Source organism: Agelaius tricolor, unplaced genomic scaffold, assembly GCF_023055355.1.
Source record: "Agelaius tricolor isolate 1412-34295 unplaced genomic scaffold, bAgeTri1.0.p SCAF_3, whole genome shotgun sequence".
In the NCBI taxonomy this organism is placed as follows: Eukaryota; Metazoa; Chordata; class Aves; order Passeriformes; family Icteridae; genus Agelaius; species Agelaius tricolor.
Window position 1 is genome coordinate 23511066 of NW_027269263.1, and position 20215 is coordinate 23531280.

The 20215-nt window shown below is 38.7% G+C and overlaps 1 protein-coding gene and 1 long non-coding RNA gene across 13 annotated transcripts in view; one reads left to right on the forward strand and one right to left on the reverse strand.

Moving 5' to 3' along the window:
• ANO4 (anoctamin 4) overlaps window positions 1-8286 on the reverse strand; it is a 187407-nt gene extending 179121 nt beyond the window's left edge. For 8 of the 10 annotated variants that reach the window (XR_011678567.1, XR_011678566.1, XM_071423190.1 and 5 more), the window contains exon 1: window positions 588-630. Coding sequence is in view for 6 of the 10 variants with exons in the window: in XM_071423190.1 (XP_071279291.1) it covers window positions 588-615 (28 nt within the window). In the remaining 4 variants the exon portion in view is untranslated. Of the gene's footprint in view, window positions 1-587; window positions 631-6963; window positions 7322-8150 lie in introns of those variants that run through there. The other 2 variants (XM_071423193.1, XM_071423194.1) reach the window with 2 other exon arrangements.
• Window positions 8287-8697: 411 nt separating this feature from the next.
• Window positions 8698-17092, forward strand: LOC139588167 (uncharacterized). 3 transcript variants are annotated; one of them, XR_011678569.1, is made up of 2 exons: window positions 8698-13223; window positions 15743-17092. It is a non-coding gene; the product is annotated as an uncharacterized lncRNA (long non-coding RNA). The 3 variants fall into 3 exon arrangements; XR_011678570.1 differs by having other exon boundaries at window positions 8698-11681; window positions 13138-17092; XR_011678568.1 differs by having other exon boundaries at window positions 8698-11681.
• The last annotated feature ends 3123 nt before the right edge of the window (window positions 17093-20215 follow it).

Below are 20215 nucleotides of genomic sequence, written 5' to 3' on the forward strand. Positions count from 1 at the left end.
TTTTAGACAGGCAGTGACAAGCTGTAGCGTTATCAAAGTTATTTGGCAAATATCCTAAATATTTCTCCACACTCTGTAACAATATAATTTTGTCTTTAAAAAACAACTTTTCATTTTTTAAAAAATTTTTGAGGTCCTTTACTTGTTTTAGAAACTAGAAGACTGAAAGTTTTTTCTTGACCTTTTGTATTTGAATGTAGCTTATTTAGAATTATCTGCTAGTATTAAAATTTTCACTCCCCCTATATTGTCACTCTGGGAAAACAGGCTAGCCTGGCATGGGCTGGTAGTGTCACAGGTTTCAAGAGTCCTGGGTTGAACCAAGATATATATTTCTGTGTGATCTTGAGTGAGACACTTAAATTTTTGACAATGAACAGCCTCCTGTGCAATAATTGCCATGCTATCACATGATAACTGAAAGCACACAGAAATTCCCAAATTTGCACAGTTTCTTTCATCACAACCTGATCCTGAAGCAAAATGTCAAAAAGAAAATAAAACACTAACAAACAAACAAAAAACCCAAACCCAAAAAACCCAACAAAACAAAACAAATGCTAAAAAAACCCAACAAAAAGACCCACCCCAAACCCCAGTGGATATGGGCCACATCCATCTCTCTTCTTTCTTCTCTTGTCTCCCTTCTCAACTTAGAAGCAGACGTGATATCCAACCTCACACAAGGAGAACCAGGAAAAGCACAGACCTATTATGCCTCCTCACTGCAACATATATTAAATTTCAATTCAAGCAGTGTATCTTAAGGTAAGGAAATGGCTTAGTAATATTGATATCTGAGCCCCCACTTCTTCATTGCAATGTCACCTGTAAAACCCATTGCATTGTTTAACAAACAATTAAAGGAAAGTTTTGGTTGTTGCAAAAAATGGTGACCTGCACAACAAGTGCTGCTGAAGTACCACAATTCAGTGGTCTGAGTTCATATTTTCATTAAGGCTCAAAATTACAAGCAAAAAACAAACACCAGTATGTGAGTGGGACACCTGGGCACAGTCTGGAGGAGCAAGTAAAAAAACAGAAGGAGCAGACAGAGAAATGCTGGAGGGGGAATGGAGCAGATCTTGAAAGAGGGTTAAAGGACAGGAGGTCCAGCAAGAAGCAGAAGCGCAAAATGCAGAATTGTAAGAAATAAGATCAGACATAGAAGCAGAAATATAAGAGGCAGAATTAAAACTGCAGAAAAAGAGTTACCTGAATGCTGATATCACTGAGCTTTACAGGAAGCAACTGGATAATTTAGACCCAAATTTTGTCACAAAAGTTGTGGTATATATTAACGTAATATAGTAATCACAAAACAATTGAGTCATGCTAGTTTTTAGGTAAAAAAGGAAAATAAAGTAGTATTTTTCTTACATGAGAATGCATATATTTTTTGCAGAACTGCTCCAGGTGACAACAGTGCAATGAGAAGTTGCAGTAACAACTTCATCATGGGACACTGACTACTGATGGAAACGTGTTTGTATCATCAGAATTGCACCATAAGATACTAATCAGAATACTTCAGAGTCTATTACTATTAGAAATATAAACTAAGTAAACTTCATGAAGCATGCTGAAGTAGAAGGCTAACCAAACTTTTGCCAGGGCATTTCTGAAATCAAAATCACAAATCCTACATTATAAAGGAAAATAGGGAAATTCTGTCTATGGCTCAACAGCAATTTCAGCGTGACCAGTTAAAAAGGACTTCTTATGCCTAGGCTCATCTGGTGGTTATCATAAAGAGGCAGAGAATAGAACAAGTATTAGAAGCACACAGCATCATTCAAAACAAAACTCTGTGGGTAGAAACTTGACTACCCTCTATTTAATTTATATGAGATCAGGAATTTTCACCAGTCTGGAAAAGTTAATTTAAATGACATAGTCTAGAACATCAAATGCTGCAGATATTTCTCTGGGAACAAAGGACAACAAGGAATTAGAAGAGGTAATACTTTTCTTTTCCCTGAGGGTAGAGGAGCATTCAACTTAATTCATTTTCTCCCCCTCATCTAAAATAAAGAATTTTTATGAAAATAGCCTCAAAAACACTAAACATAAACCAAAGCAGCAATGTCTGCATGAAACTGCAAGAGAGGTTGAAATAACTCAGACCAGTATCACCTGCTTAATTCTTCTTTGCCATGGTTCTTTGATCTCAGATTCCACAGCTACAAAATATATTATTTTCCTGCTAGATGAATGAAAAGAATATCCATGTTAACGAGGATGACATTTTACTTAACTCCTAAGTTCCAGCCCTTTTGTCCTGCCAAACCTGTTTGTCATTGCCTTTTGTTCTCCATTTTTCTATGCATGGTTCACAATATATTGTGACTGCAGACCAAGGTCTTACAAACACTGAAAGAACAAAATTTGCATTTCCCTAGGCACTGAATCAGAGCAGTGTTCTGCCTAGAGGAAACTCAGCACAGGATGGCAACTAGCATGGTTATAACTCTCCCCAGCCCTCAATACAAAAGAAAACCAAAACCTAGAAAAATGTGAAGGCAAATCAATATGTAAAAAGGCAAAAAAGTACATACCAAGGGAAAACAGTGGAGAGTGAGTGACACAGAGCACAAACAAGAAAAGAATTTAACTGAGGCTGGGGGATAGATGAACAAGATGTAGAGAGGTTGTATGTCTACCAGGATATATAGAAAAATACCAATGGACTTCACAAAGTTCTGGATTTTGACTGGCATTTTACAGGGAGTGGTTTCCCAAGAACTATCAAGCCCATTTAGAAAAAGTCTCTGGTGATCTAATACATCATGTATAAAGTATTATGCTTAATCTTAATGAAAACCAGTTTCTTCAAAGAAAATGATCTGAAATGGGAATATATCTCCTGCTGATCCAAAACAGCTAATCACCAAGCCAACTAATCACCAGCTTTTCCATACAGCAAACTGGCTCAGAGGAGATTCTGTCTTTCTCTTCTCAAGTGATTTTGTTAATTAACTTCCTCATCCAAAAATTAAGGAAGGCAGAAAAATTTTTCTATATTTGAAGGCTGCAAGCACTATATAAAAAAGGAAATTAATGTCAATACTGCAGGGGGCTGCAACAAGACCAAATGGATGAAGGTAGAAAAGCTGTTTTGATGTGGGCACTATTTTAATAATCTCCCAGCACTAGTGACATAAACCCTATAGATAAATTATACAGAAGCCTACTCCTCCTTGCTTCATATTAAACAGCAATAATTTTCTAAGGAAGATTAGGACATCTCTTTTAGGCATGTTTCCAACCACCCTCTGGAAGTGCAAATTTTTGGTATTCTACCTCTATAGAGAGCACTAGAAACTCATCTCCTATGACCATCATCAATACCTACATAATCCTGGAATCTTGGAACTCACTCATGTCCAGAGAATGCATTCAGGAGATTCAATCTCTATTTCTTTTAAAATATATTTATCTATGCTAGCATGGACTTTTGAGGGACTAAGTTGTCCGAAGTTCACGGACAGCAAGCCTTCCTTTGGACAATCAGATTGCAAATGCTGAGTCTGGAAATCTCTGGATTTATGTTCAAAGTTCACCATTTGGTGGGAACTAGTCTTCTCTCAGAGCTGAATTTGGAGGCCAGACTGCTGTAACTCCTCCTGAGGTCATAAAGGGAAACTGTTTTGAAGGATTGGTCTTGCAGCATTATTAGTATCTACATACAGCTCTTAGAAATATGAGGCTTTTCTGAAAACATTCTCCCAGATTTGTGCTCTCTTAGAGTAAAATCCATGCATGTGCAGAGAGCTGCCCACCATTAGCTCCCTTATTTGGGGATATCATTGCAGCTTTAGTGATATTCATCCTGCTTAGGGTGTTTTTCATAAAGATTAAAATACTTGCATTGCCTGCTCCAGTGCCAAGACCCCTTCTACTAGAATACTGGAGGAATAACCCATAACTCCTAACAAAACTTTTATTTCTCCTTATATTATACAATGAGAAGTTCTTTATTCTAAACCAATCTCACATTACCAGAATGCAAACAGCTAATGTTGGTCAAGTGAAACAGGCCTAGTGCTGCTCCATTGTTACCACATTGAGACTGGAATAATATAATTTTGACTTTTGCTATGCAGGAGAAAGTTCTGTAACACACAGAACACCCCTCTATTGTCCAGTGTTTCCTGTGCAGAAGTTACATAAGAACAAACCTGCACGACATGAAATGAAAGACCATGGTTTCCATGAAGAACCAGACAGATCTACACAAAGCACTCTGCACTTGTACAGAAGCAGAAAATGCAATCCCCTCCTGAGATACAACAGGAACAGGATGCAAGCACTTATAGGAAGGCAGGGTATGCACAGGAGACACAGGACACACATAATGTCTGAAAGCCAATCCTTCCCCACTGACATAGAGACAGCACGTAGCACACACACACACCCTGCCTAGCACTTCCCCAAAGCACCAAACTTCTGACAGATTATGCAGCACAGTGTTCAAACACAGCATTTCCAGACTCCCATAAACTGCAAAAGTAGCAGCTGCACTGAAGAGAGCTCACCTGTTAAAGCTGCAAAACATATAGAGACAGGTTTGTAAATCCTGCAACATTAGAGTTACAAAGTCCTTGAAATCATCCTGGACAAAATCTGCAGACTCAGTGGGATAATATGTCCAGGAACACCTTTAAAGTTAGCTATATTAATAAGGAAGAAAGCCTAAAAGGTGCAGTTGAGTTTTGATTATTCATGTGGGGCTCATTAGTGGGTCAGGATAGATGAAGAAACAGCCAGGTAAAAGCACAACTGATACAGCATGAAAAAAATCACCAGCCAGAGTGCTGCTGGTACTGATGACTTCAGCTCTGCAACATGCATATCTCAGTACTGCTTTCCAGTCTGGGGCAGAGAGGGAAGTTGGAGCATGGCTAATTCACTGCCTGAATTCTTCAGCCAGCGATAATCAATAGCTGTCTGCATAAGTTTTGTCAGAAAGGATATGAGCAGATGGAAAGCATAAAATTACTGAAGCAGTATGGATAAATGAGTGAGCTTTCTGTAAAAACATACCAATTTATATTCCCAACATAAATATATATGTTTAAGTACTTGTGGAGTAAAAAAGCTTTAAAAACTTGCTTCTATAGACAAGTGGATGAAGAATGCATATTGATCATATACAAGAAAAAAAAGAATGCAATGACTTCATCAGACCATTGGGTGATTTTGGCTGGCTGAGGAACAGAGCCTTTTTTTTTTTCCTTTCCCTGCAGTTGTTTTCCATGCAGTCTTCAGCCACCCTGCAAAGGAATTAACATGACACCACGCTGTGAAACAAGGAAGTGCTATGCATGCATTGCCTATCAGAGCATTCACCGAATTCCCAAGAAATGAACAGCACATCTACCTAGTTGAATTTCATGTAATTTGGGGAATTTCACTCTTCTCTATACCTCTCAAGACTGTTACAGAGGCTTGCATCTTCATTTTTCAAGCCTTTAGCCTGCAACAAGATGTGCTGGCAAGGATTTTAGATGCATAGACTTCTCTGTTGCAGTACTCAGATGTTAGGTTCCAAATGCAAACATCCCATTGCAAGCTCATATAGTTTAAACTGGAGAAAATACTTCAGGATCATTTTCCTCTCTTCCTTTTGCCTCAAGGTTATTGCAAAAGCACATGACAGTATGCACTTTGGCTTTTAAACTTTTATGGGAAAAGACAGATATGATTATGCACTTTTATGTTCAAAATTAGCTTTTACAAGATTATTTTATTTAAACATTAGTAATTTTTGAGTGACAACAACACTTCTGATAAATTGTTGGGTAGGAATGTATCTACATTTTAGGGCATATGAATATCTGAATTTACAATAATATTTTAAAGCATAATAGCATGCAGTTCTGTAATTAACTGTGAGGTCTTCAGGGTATTTTAGGTGGTGCATGCATTTTGCAAAACTGTTGGTTTTTTATGTTTACAATAATTTTATATGGAGAAAATGGTAAAAACCTCCAAGTTCAAATGCATGCACAAAGTTACTATTCACATTTAATCAAGAAAAGCTAAGCCTAATTCCTCCAAGGCACTCTCACAAACCTGCAGGTTGTGCAGGGTCTCAGGACTGCTTCTCTGTGTGTGTTACCAGGAGCCCTGCACATCATCTACAGCAAAAAGTTTCTTTGCTGCTGTCATAGTGTCAGCACCCTGAAACTGGAAGAGAACAAACTCAGGCACCTTCATTACTGATATAAAAGAGTTAAGTAACACATAGACCAGTCATGGTGCCAAAGCCTTTCTGTAGGAGACAGTGGGGAAGGCTGCTCTAGAGGGAAATGTTTTTAGGCAGTTCCTTGAGCTGCACAATTGCCAAAACTGGCCTGTTCCCTACCAGAGTAGGAGATTTGCAGCACATCCTCACTGCATCAGTGAGAAGGGAAGCCAGGCTCAGGATCAGCTGCACCAGTGGGTTCTTCATGATGCCAAAACACAAGATCTGATGGGGGAGATGACTCAGAGCACTGAGATCTGGGCTACGTGCTGGCCCTTGCTGCTTGTTCTGAGGGCAATGCAGCAGGTACCTCACTGCACCATGAAGTCCTCTACCTGCAGATTTGGGGAAGCCTCCTCCTTCTCCCAGTGCCTCTTGTCTAACCTGGGCTTCCCTCTCCCCCACCACACTCATACATGCTCGTCAATACAGCTTGACATTACACCCAAGTACAGAAAAGAAATTAAGGGTATTGAAAATAGCATTTTCTAAAGTTTTTACTCATTAGGGAGGGAAAAGGAGGTACACAAACTCAATTCAACTGATCAGCTCATGTGAAGCAAAACTCTCTGAAATATAGGATAAATTGTTTTATTAAGTCACGACATAAGCTACATTAAACCAAGAAAAAAATTCCCAGATACCAGCATATCTCTTGTTAAACCCAGAAAAGGCAACGCAGAGACAGAATAAAAGCTTTATTCTTATCCTACCTCAGTAAAACAAAGGTATAAGAACACATCTCCTCTTTGCTCTGCTTGAAGTCAGACCACCCTGTGACAAGTTTGAGCCAGTGCTATATCTATGCCTTCAGTGGACCTTTGAAGAGGTAGCAGAGTCTTTATTATTCCTGCAGGCTGCAAGGGCTATGCATAGTCAATCCACGTAATGAATCCACAGCATGAAACACATTCAAGTTAAAAGAAATACTTTTGTAGTTCTCCCATACCAAAAACAAATGAAAACATCTCTCTACCAGAAACTGTATATTTGCTTTACTTTAAATCTCATGCAACAAACTAAAAAAGAAAAAACCAAACCCACAAAAACCAACCAAACTAAAACTAAGGACACAGTTTACTGTGGTCTAAATAACAACCTTTCCTGTTTATAAAATCAGAGCTTTTAAAATAGCTTAGAGCACAAATTAAGCCAGAACAGATTTTCAGACATTTAAAAGCACTTTTTTTTTTCTACTGCAGAGATGTAAAAGCACTTCAAAAAGCTAAGAATTTACAACAGTAAGGACCAGATAGGGATGAGCGTTATTAGGTCGCCTATTCTGTAACTTCTTGTCCCAGCTATTCTGCACCTGTAAGATGCAAACGCCCACTTAAAAACACCTGATGACATAGGCTTCTACACAAAATGCTGAAAGAGCCCATCTGTCCCATGCCAAGGAGAGCAAATACCAGCTCAAATCACACGTATGCTCACACCTCAGCACTGAGGGGCTTCAGAGTTTTCTAGGTGGCTGCTGAAGCAGGGGACATCTGTGCCCTCAGTGCAAGGGTACAGCCCTAGAGAAGAGAGCCTGTCACCTTTACCCTGTCTCTATTCCAGCGTATCCCGCTGCTGCCACAGGCAATCGGGAGCAATGCTGGAGCCTCCCGTTTCAAGGACAAAGAGGCAGTACTCAGCTTGCAGTCAATACTTCAGAGCTGCGGGTCAGAGGAGGGAAAGAGCAAAATAAAGAGAAAACTTGCATTTTACTTAGCCAGCATCTGCTACGAAGATGATGAAAATTATGACTAGATATTAAGTGAAGGTCACGAGACTTATCTAAGACTACCGGGGGAGAAAAACAGATGGGGAAGGGGGAGGGAGAGGGAGAGAGAGGGAGAGAGCACGAGCACTGCAGCAAAGAAGCTGCGCTCTGCCAATATATGCTGGCACTTACCATAAAAATAGAAAGATCCAAAGAGAATCAGATTAAGGATCCTTTTTATCTCTCTTCAGTAGAAAGGTTCCCACATGAAGCTCTGAACACAGCTGTCCAGGGGAAAAGCAAGGTAATGTGCTGATGCACAGAAAGCACAAGCACACGAACGGTAAGTCCTTTCACAGCCTTCGAAAACCTGCAAGCAGTTTGTGCCGGAAAACCAGAGGTAAGAAGTCTGGAAACGACTCCTACATAACACTGCAGCTAAACCGGGCTGCTGGATTTCCAGTCACTCATAGCGCACTGTTTTCATCCTCATCTTCTCACCATGACTTACATTCTAGAGGTGGGCTTGGGGGTGGGGATAAGAGATTTCTCCTCCGAGTGGAACGGATCGCAGAAGCGGCATCAGCATTTGTAATCAGTCTCTGGGAGCACCCAATCAGAGGACCCGAGGGGTGGCAGCTGTCCGAGGCAGGGCAGCCCGACGCGACAGCTGCCGGCACGGTCCTGCCGCGCCCGGCATCACCGGCGCTCCGGTGCCCGCAGCCCCGCGGGGGATTCTGCACCCACGGGCAAACCCAGCGCCTTCGGGCCCTGCGCCGGCTCCTCGGGCAGCAGCGCTCAGACAGGCACAGGCTCCTCTGGCTGTGCTCGGACAGGCGCCTTGCTGCCCCTCCGCAGTCCCACAGAGGCAAGAAAAGTTTGGAGGTTTGGGTATCAGCGTCATTTACATTGTAATTTTATGAGCCGGTAGGTTCCCTACATAAAATATACATTAATCGTTGCTTCCTCTTCAAAGGTATCTTTTCGAAGAAAAAAGAAGTCTGTAAGAGATTTTACAGCGTTGTCCCATTGCTGTGAATGGCCCTGTTAGAGCCAGTGCTGGTTTTGAAATGACATCACAGACCCCAGACAGCATCAAAACCACAGAAAATACACGAGCAAAGTTCCTCTCCCTGCACCTGCCAACTGGATGACAACTGGATTAAATGTTTTGCTGCTTTCTACCATACTATTTGACACCAAAAAAAGATGTTAAAGGACCCCAGACCTCGACTTAATTTTCAATAATGATGTCCAGGATGTGGAGAGAAGTATTCCTATGGTATTTAAACCACTGAACCAAGTCAAAAGTAAGGTGATGCAGTCAGATTTAAAGCTGCTAAGCACTGTAATTTACAAGGGATGTTCCTGATTCTAAGTTACAAGTGGCTGCATTTGACAATGGGGGAGAAATTATTCTGATCCTGCTCACAATGCAGTCCGTAGTGGAGGAAACATAAATGCAGCATGGAAATTTGTGTTTACTTAAAGTTGACACTCTGCCAGTAGAAAAAGTTAGATGCTTACCTTTCCAAAACATTTTTAGAACAGTCAGTCCTGAATTTTTGCTGTATCACAAAGTAATCATGAATATCATACATCTGATATTCACATTTCAAAAGATGAAAAGGCCATGTAGTGCAAGGGGGGAGCATGGGGAAAACAGACATAAAAGCATTCCCAGCAGTGGTACCCATATTACTTGATCAGTATCAGGTACTTGGAGATCACACCAGGTAACAACATAAACCTATCAGGGAAAGAGGAGGCTTAACAACAACAACAACATTTAAAAAAATAATAGTAAATCACAGCTTCTACATTTTGAAGCACTGACTAAAAATCTAAAGGCCAATTTAATACAACTCATCTGTTCCAAAATGTTTGAAAGTGTAAATAGTGCAAGAACATACAAATTCCAGTAGTAACAACAACAGAACACTAGGCTGTCATCCCATATTGGTCAGATATCACCTTTCTGTATGTTTTTTTCCTCTCTTTTGTTTTGGCTTGGTTTTAGGTTTTTTTAATACAATTTTTTTCCCTTCTGATGACAGGATATTGGAAAGCCCATTACTTTCTTACATTTTATTTAGGTTTTAATTAGCTGGCTTCATATTGTCAACAGGACATGCATGATATTTATTCCTCCCTTTTCATACACATAATTAGCCCAAAAAACATGAGATCTGCTCAAGAGGGAGTAGGCACAGGTGAAGGCAGATCAAAAGAGCAAATGACAAAGGAGGGCAATTACCATTTCCAACTAATGCACTAAGATATATACAGATAATAACACATACACAGGTAAGCAAAATTAAAAACATAGCCAATATAGGGGCAAACATGAGAAAAGAAGGAAGCAGCAGAAGAAAACATATTTAAACTCTGCATTAAGCTTTCAAAACAGACTGCAATGCTAACAGAAAGATTACTATTTAACACCTGTGAGTGTTCCCAAGCCCAGATCCTGTGCTGGTATTGAGGAGGGTGATGAGAGCAACAGCTTTCTGCTAACTTTATCTTGCCTGAAAGTGACTTAGGAAAATCAGCTCTTGGTACTGCTCAACTGGAACATCCTTCAACTTTCTGATTTTTCTATTTTTATTATGCATTAAATTGAAGTGCTTTCAGTTATCAGCTTTTTAACCTCTATATTGATCTATTGAGAATTGGCAAAAATCCCTGCTTAGTTGTCATATTGGTAAATGTAGATGTTTTCTGATCTTTTCCTCTGTCATATGGCTCCTTTGCAATTTTTCAGTACCTTTTTTTAGCTCAATTAGGAATTGAAACAATTCTTTTAAAGTACTGTAAAACAAGTTATCTTTCTACTTATTCTAAAATAATTGGTGGTTTCTAATTAGAAACTATTGAGTATTGGAATGAAGTATTTCAGGTTATGATATCAGTTTTCCCTTTTAATACAGAACAGAAATATTTACTGAATATATCTCCTTTTAACATTGTCATGGAAAATTCTGTTTTTCTACATCAGAGCTCTAACAGACCAACACATTTTGAGTAAAAAATCAATTCCTAATATACTGTTACTTCCAGTTATAAGAGAAAACTTATTTATTTTCTACTGAATTAAACATGCATTAATATTGATGGCTGTCAATACAGCAATTTTTTTTGTACTTTATCCTTTTTATCTTACAGTTATGAAATTAATATTTTAAGAATTCATTATTCAAAATGTCATTTCCTTGGAAAATATAAAATGCTCTTAAATGACTTCCAGACAACAAAAAATTCATCATTATAAAAAAGTGACTTCATTTTTCAAATCTCTTAGCCATGAAACAGGAATTATCAATGTCAATTCAAGTAGAAATTTTATCAATCTCTTTTTCAAGAAGTGGGTGGTCCAAAGCTTTTGCTTATGTTGCTGCTACATCATTTGAAATTGCATAAGGGAGGTTCTGAACAACACATGCATATGGAAAGGAAGCTAAAAAGTATGATGGACTTCAAGCAAAAGATGTTAGTTCAGCAAAATCAAAATGACCATTAATAAAATTAAAAAAAAAAAAATCCATACAGCTATTTCTGAAGTACTAAAAATATCGAGATAGAGGAAAAAAGAACAAGTAATCATCTAGAGATGCTTCCATTTCTGCAGTCTAAGTTTCAGTATAATGCAGGTGGGAAGCAGTACAGAGCTGACAAGACTGCATGGAGAGAATGGCTGCTACTCACTGAGGCATCTTCATTCTGGTAAGAGAGCTTCAAAGACCTTTGCTGCAACAATTTAAAAAGCAAACAACAAATAAGCTTTTCAATGATAAAGCCAAACCCCCTGGCAGAAAAGCTGTTCATAAGAAACCCCCAAAACCTCAAGAAACTCCCCCAAACCTATGTCTCTTAGCCATCCTTTAGCTGAAAAATCAGTAATGGCCCTGTCTGCATTCCAGAGACTTTATCTAAAAGGAATTTATCTAGGGAATAGTAGCAAGATGTTATTTAGGGATTGTTTCACTTATGGAGAATTTTCCTGGATGTTTTATATGAGAGAAATAGCTTCGTTGTGGTTGTCCATGTACCCACAAGTGGCTTAGGTACCCACATTTGTCAAAAAAAAAAAACAACAACAAAAACCCAAAAAGATCCACATCAAAACACCTCAAAATTCTACAATTTTGGAATGAAGAGACATTGACAATATTCTCGCCACCTTCTCTTCTCCTTCCTAAAGGGACAGTAAAATTAATACCAGACAGAGGTAGCTGAGGGACACAACTCATACCAAGAATACCATTACCAGTTCCAATATCTACAATATCATTTGTCTCCAACTCAGGAACTCACAATAAGACTTTCCATAAATCAAGTAAGAAAATTATAGACAGGTAATATTTCTTAAAGCATAAAGAACAGGTTTTGTTAAAGCAACTTCAAGAGGGCTCTAACAAATCAATTGCTGTCTGAAGCCTAAGCTTGTAGGTATAAGCTGTTAACATACATAGGCCAAGAAATGGTAGTTTTGATTTAAAGTTATTCTTCAAAAAAGGGGAAAATATTAAATATTCAATGATAATATATTTTAAAACTTTAAAAAATCAGTTATGCTACCTCTACATAACTCCATATTAACTATATTTTGTACCATGCACCCTAACAAGAAACGAATGTCATAACACATGAAGCAGTTAAACCACTCTTAACAGATTGCAATTTAATGGTACAGAATATTCCATTTATTTCTAGCTATTCCCTTAATTAGGTAAATGAAATTCATAACAGCAAAACAAGTTTTATGATAGCCCAAAGAAAACTACCATTATGAATGATTTTAAGCACTGAACTACCAGCAGTAGAAGATAGTGAGATAAAGTTGGTGAAAATTCAGAAATAACAACAAGCCTTTAACAAAGCAAGTAAAAAAAGTCTTTATATATACATGGATCACACAGATCCCTTTCAGGCTGTAGACTAGAGAGGAGTTGGTAGGACTTTTCTAATCTGCAAGGAGACAGGCAGGTTACATCAGGTCACACAGGATGGAGAGGCTGCAATGCTTAGGTCCTGAGAGGAATAAGGGGAAAGCTGACATCTAGAAAGCAGGGGGCCACCTTGCAGGAGCAGACAGGCCCCCAGACACTTAAAAGGGCTTTCCAGCCCTCTCTTAAAGCAGGTGTCTTAAAGCTGTGTCAGACCTTTAGTCAAATTGCAGATGACCATATACTAATCCTTCAACTTCTTGGAAGTAAAACATGACCTGAAGTTAGTGCTGAAGCAGAGAGGAAGGACCCAGCACAGGTAAGTGATCAGAGCAGCCCCAACAGAGCATCCCCTGCTAATTTTTGCCCTGTATCCAGGTGTACTGCTGGTTCAGTGATTCTGTTTCGTAGCTGCATCCAGACCTACTTCTAGCACAATTTATAAACTAGATGGTGAGAGGATTTGCAAACAAAACATTAAGAATGCAGCACAGGGATATGGGGGAAAACATTAGATGGCATAAATAGGCCTCTGAGATTAGAAGGGCCTTTAGGGTCAGACACCCTGACATGATGCATGCACATGTGACAAACATTTGAGAGCTTGCAATAGTAGAGACTGTTAAACACTTGGCATGCTCACTGCTGACCTGTTAGAGGTTTAAATAAATAATACTTTAAATAAAACATAATAATTAAAAATGCATGATATTTGTGAAGAGACAAAGTGCTTTATTAACTTCTGATTTCAAGTTTACCGTACCTTTATTAACAAGTAGGAATGAATCTCTTTTGAAACAATAAAAATCTGAACTGATCTAAGCTGTTCCTGATATAGGAATTGGACAAGACTATTTCAAGATGCCTAAATTACTCTACAACTCTAAAACACCCCACCAAACTTCAAGAACAGTCAGCCAAGCAAATCTCTCAAATAGAAACAAACAGCAGCAAAACTGTTAGTGATAACCACTAAATAATAATAATATCCACTGGTGAATATACACACACATATGCACATCATAATGAAAGAGCCGAATTCCTTCAACAGGTGTTTCAGGCAGAGCCAAGAAAAGAAGAGATTTCTGTACTGAGTTCTTTTTCTCAGCAAGGACCTACATAAAAGATCTCACACTGAGAAGTTTCAAAAGTTGGCTGATCAGGCTCTGAAAGTGACTCCATGTGATGCTGACCTTTTCAATGCCACCACACCTACCAAGGCTGGGCTGAGCTCCCCATATCTTAGTCTCCTTTACTGAAGTTAAAGGAGTTTTTCTTCTATAGAAATATTTTAAGTGAATCTTAGAAATAGTAATGGGATTATTGAGTGTTCTTGCAGAAAGTGAAGTTATTTTTAAAATGAACTTACTATCTAATTAGGTGGTTCAGTATTTCAGCTCATTCAGAAGCACAGACCATTTTCAGGCATCCAACCATTAAAATTTTAGGTATGAAACAAAAATAAAATAACCACAAAATTGATTATTTATTTGGGCTTTCCAGGTTTTCATGGATTCTTAATATAAGAAAAAGAAATTCTAAAAATGTAACCATTAGTAATTGTTTTGGATCTCTACAATACCAAAAGCAAGAGAAATGAAAATAGAAATCCTCAAGTAGTGCGTATAACTGAAACTATACTTGTAAATGCATCTCTTCAGGACACATTCATAAATGCTGCCAGGCACAGTCAACAGTAATTCAAAACAACCTTTTAATAACAGCTTGTATCCCCCTGTAAAATGCCTTATAAAAGGAGCTCAAAAGAACTGGGCTCCCACCAAGAAATAAATCTCACCACACGGCATTTAGGACCTAATGAAATCAACAAAATGCAATGAAATTAGTATCTGCATGTGACAAACTCAGTATTTTGTGTGTATTTACTGATTACTATCCCTGTATCCTAAGGTGATACATAAAACCTGAACTAAAATACACAATATTTTTAGACTGCTGTTGATTCTCCAGTGTAGAAAGAGCCTAAAAATGTCAGCACACCAGTTTCTTCAGCTTGCCAGGTAAACTGAAGAGTGAGTTATAGTGAGGACAAGAAGACAAAGGTTTTGTGCAATGTTTTTACAGATTCTTCTGGCTTAGTTAAGTGAAGAATCTTTATGGGACAGTGTGAGCTATTTTGACTGAAGCAGACAGAAATGCTTTATTTAGTTCTTGCCTTATGAAACCCTTGTATTGATTTCCTCCCTTCCCTGTCAATTTAGATGTGTTTCCTTTTTTTAATGTGAAAAAAAAACCTGAAAAAAATTGAATTTCAAATTTTTTTTCAAAATGTCAAAGTATATTTTTGTATGAGAGACTAGTGTTATCTCTGTAGTGTAGCACTGCACTCTGCCATCCAACTTCAACACTTATAATGGAAGCTCAGTGGGAAATTGGTAACCTCAGTTCACCTAGAAGTCAAAGGTGCAGTACAATAGCTCCAACACATAACCACAGATCTGCTGCTTAGACAGGACTAGTCTAGCAAGTTTTGAGAGAGCTGTAACCTGTCTGAATTTTAATCTAGGGCAAAAAAAGAACAAAAAATACTAAATGGAAGTTTCCCAAAAAGTTTCCCAAGTGGAACACCCCAGTCTGAAATATGAGAAGCAAAAAGGCACTGATATTGCAACAGCTCTGCTTGAATAAGACCATTCACTAGATTTGATCTGTATACACTGTTTTAGTTCCCATTTCTCCTCTGCATACACACACACATCCAAATCCCTTCTAGTGGAGCACTTATAATTTACTATTTTACGACTATTTCCAGTGTAACTGCTGTTATATTTAATTTAAAAATATTTCACCTAATCAGGAGTGCTTTCTCCTTTGTAGTGAAGAAAAGGAAGGGGTGCTTGCTGGCAAAATGGAAGACACCTACACATTGATGTGCCAGCCCTGGAAGACTGAAAAAAGCACCAAGTCCTACACAGTTCAACAGAAAGATTCATGAAGAAAATCCACATGTAAGCCAACAAAGCTGTTCCTGTAAGGGCCTACAATGAATCTATATTGATATCTGGAGCTAAAGTTGCTTTAGGTCTTAAGCAAGAGTTGCCTGACATCCCCATAAATCATATGCAAGGAAAGAAGATTCAAGGACTTGAATATCCCTGGTGGAAAAAGCTGTTGTGTTGCTTAGAGATTTGATAACTGCTGCTATGACATGGAAGTACAACTGGATGGAAAGATTGCTGACTTAGGTGCTGATTACTCTGCTGTTAAAGCATCATGCAAGCAGCAGTGTCCAGCTGGCACTAATGATACTTCACAACTCTCCATCTGCAGCTCCCCATGCACGCTGTGGGGGGAATGTCCTGTGCAAAGTACAAGAGATAATTAGGAACAGAGGCTAGAAACACAAACCAAACAAACACTACCTGCTTATTGTGGTACACTCTCAGCCTCCCCAGTACTAACAAAGAATGATAAATGACCAGTGCACACATGGAAATATTGATCTCCATTCATTATTATGTTTTTTCAAATTAAATATTACTATAATATTTAATTTTATTAAATATAACAATAATATTTAATTATATATATTTAGATAATATATAATATTACTATATAATATAATTATATTATTATATTATAATTTATAATAAATATTTATATTTAATTATATATTATATAATTGTATAAATATTCTTTAATTATAAATAATAATATTATTAATTTATATATTTATTTCAAATATTACTATTTGAAGACATTTCTGAAAGCAGGAGTAGGTTTTGTGTGCAGCCATGCTCTGCTTCTCTTTTCCTGTCATCACCTGAGAAAGGCTCTTTAAAATCAAAAAATTCTCCATATTGACTTTTTGACATGCTCCACTCTTCCTAGAGCCACAGATTCAGAGCAGCAATTTTCAAATGTTGCTTTGTTTCCCCCTCATTTTTATATATAGGAGCTGGGATTTGAGTGCTACTGTGGCCCTGAAAGAAGTGATGGTTTGGTTATTCAGATTAATCACCATTTCCACACTAAACAAAGACCATCAGGAAGAAAGTGACTCAAGAAAATATGATCACCACAAGTAGCTGTAGAGCAAGAGGTAATGACAAGCCAGAAAAGAGATCATTTTTCACCTACGCATATGGAACACCAAATGAGACTGATCAATTGGTTCAAATAATCTATGACATGCAGAAAATAAAGCAAAGAAATTATGAATATCAACTTTTGCTATAAAGCTCTTTTTTTCTCTCCTTTCACCTTCCTTCCTCACATTTCTGTCACTTTGTTGCCTGGGGCCCGGAAAGGAAGATTTTGTTAAATTTCCATAATGCAGCAGAACCATTAGTCTCATAGCCACAGACTAAGAAAAAAAAATTGTTAAGTTTACAAGAAATAAAACTCATTGTACAGTTAAAGTCAGAAAAACAACTTACATTTATGATTTCATATGTCCCCAGGACAAATGTGGGGGTCAGGCTGTCGTGATTGCTGCCACTAAAGCATGCACTGCCAGAAAGTGAGATGGGTTTTGCTCCCCTGTATCTTCCTATTTACCCTTGGTTTCCCTTTGGAGAGCTAGATCAGGTGATAAATTCCTGACTAGATGAAACACCTCAGTTTTCTTGTCCCAGCAGGGATCTGAGCAAAGCAATGACAGAACAACCTGCCACCACCAAGTCAGGTTGGTGAGGAAGGTGACTGGGAGACCCACCCCATGAGCACCATGGGCAGAGCCCAGTGTCCATGCTCTGCTCTTTGGCTGAGCTGAGCTTTCTGCCCCCTGCATGTGCCTGCAGCAAACAGTGGGCTTCTGTCTGGGCACGTGGGGAGTGAGCTGAAGGACACTGGCATGGGTCAGCCTGCAGCTTTCATCACAGCAAGGCCAGGCTCAGGTCACCTCAAAAAGTGCTGCTGCTCCTGCTCCTTCTCCTGCACAGTCCCTCCTGCCATGCCTGCCCCCATGGTGGCTCTGCCTCTGCTGAGGCAGCAGCATGCTCCCAAAGGGCAAACCACAAACCCCACTGATGAGATCCCAGTGGCTGTGCCAGAACAGCACAAGTGAATCCTCAGTGCAAAAATCAAACCCTCTCAACAGACCAGCATGGAAGCAAAGCAATTACAGCTTCCACACCACCCTTTTCAAACACAACATGAGGCACCCAAGAAAGAATTGAGCTGGTTTTCCACAACCTCTGTGAGGTGTGAGGACACACTAATCTCTGCCAGACAGGAAGATTTCTCCCTGTAACTTGGCCTCTCATGATCCCAGGCCTTAAACTGTCCTTGTAGTTTGGCAGAAGGTGTCCTTTTCACTTCCCAAGTGCCTGCCCGTACATACTGACTGTAATTGGAGGAGTAATGTACATTAAGTTTGCCAGCTTCATTGGGATTCATTTTTAATAACAAGATTGAAAAGGTGAAAGCAGTACAATTTTATTCTGTCAGAGCCAAAAGCTGGTTTCTGATGACAAAGTTGCAGAGGAGAACAAAAGAACCAAACCCTATTTTATAAGATGACAGAACCTTCCCTGAGCTATCACTTGAAACTCCTGAAGCACGTTTTTGCTGTAGGGGAAAGAAATAGGACAGCTGCATTCCCCCAGAGCTGAGCCCTGTGGGCATTCCAGGGGCTGCTGGATCAACCACTTTCCTCCTGCCCAAGCAGAGCTTCCCAGCTCCCATATCCACATTTATTGGCAGCTTCCTGACCTTCTGTTGTTGCTCTCATCTGCTTTTTAACTAGCAGCAAAGCCACTCCTGGCTTATTTTTCCTTAACAGTGGAGCTGCTGCCATTTCCCAAGTTTTCTCCCCAGATTCTAGAATATCAAAGTGCAGGATTGAGGTCCCTCTTGGCCCTCCAGGCCTCTGATCACAGAGTGCCATCATGCTCTCTAATACATTTCTACAAGCTTAGGTAACTTTTGAGGTATTTTCAGTCCCGTCAGGACCATCTCACTTTTTGATAAATAACAAACCATCTGGAAATATTTGTTGCATGCTTACCTTACAAATATTTCCATTTTCAGTCTGCTTTCAGCTCTCCACTGGGATCAACCACATGCAGAAAAAAATATATAGGAGACAGATCTGGCCTGTAAAAGAAGTCTTCCAGCCGTCTCTTTGACTCCCAATTCAGAGAACTTTGTACTCATAGTAGAAACTAACTTCCTCAGCACACCTACCTTCACACACAATGGAGCCAACCACAGAGCTTCTCACAGCTGAAAATTGTTATAAAATAAAATGAAGAGGGAAAAACCTTCTGAAGCTTCAGAGTGGATGTCAGTTATCAGAAGACTTGAAGATTTTCAAGCACACGTGTTTCTGCAGCAACATTGCAGAATGTCAACGTTTCCCAAGAATAAATCCACGAGACTGTTAAGTACAACCTCTTGGCAAAAAGTTATGGAATTCGTAAAAGGACTTTGTTTCTATTTCAATGCAGACTAAATTAAGTCATTACTTCAGCTGCCAAAGAAATTTTTATAAAGGAAACCTCCCAGAAGACTTCAAGTGGCAAGTTTCCTTACAACAAGCAAAGGTGCACTCTGAGGTCACCTGCAAAGACAGCCAAATCCTGTCACCAGAGTGGCATCAACCACCCTGAGCATTTGAGACTTAAATGATCAAAACACTTGAACGTCAAACCAAAAGCTCAGGAAAGAACCACTAAAATAAAAAGATTGCTTGCATGCTAAAAAGTACACATTAGCTTAAATATTTTGCTAGGTCATCCATCATGGTCCCAGCAGTATTTATGATTAATTAGCTTATTCCTCTTGGAAAATGAAAGGCCTTTACAGAGGACTGACTGGAAGGTCTAGACCTTAAAAATACACCAATGTTTTAATTCAGTTACAAAAGTAAAACCAACTATTTAAATAACTTAAAGTAATGTAAATGTGAATAATCAGATATTAGTATTTTCAGAGTGGTTTACTAACACATTTACACTGATTAACTACACATTACACTGATTTACTTTTTCCAGAAGTGCTCTGCATAAAGATATATTAATATAGAAAATTAGCCCAGCTTATTAAATTAGTATATTTGTCACCACCATAGAAAATCCTAGATTTAAGGAGGAGCTTTTTTACCTTGTATAAGCAAGGAACAGATTGAAAGAAATGTATGAATTTAACACAAAAATCAGTGTCTTTTATGCAACAAAACAAATACTTTTGAAAAACAAACTGCTGCATATGGAGCTGGAGGGACTTTTTCATTTTTGAAAGACAGCCATGCACAGGATCTGCAGAGTCAAATATTTATTTGTCGTATAAATGTTGAAACAAGAATAATCACATTTTTAAATGAAATACCAAAATAGCAAAACTGCA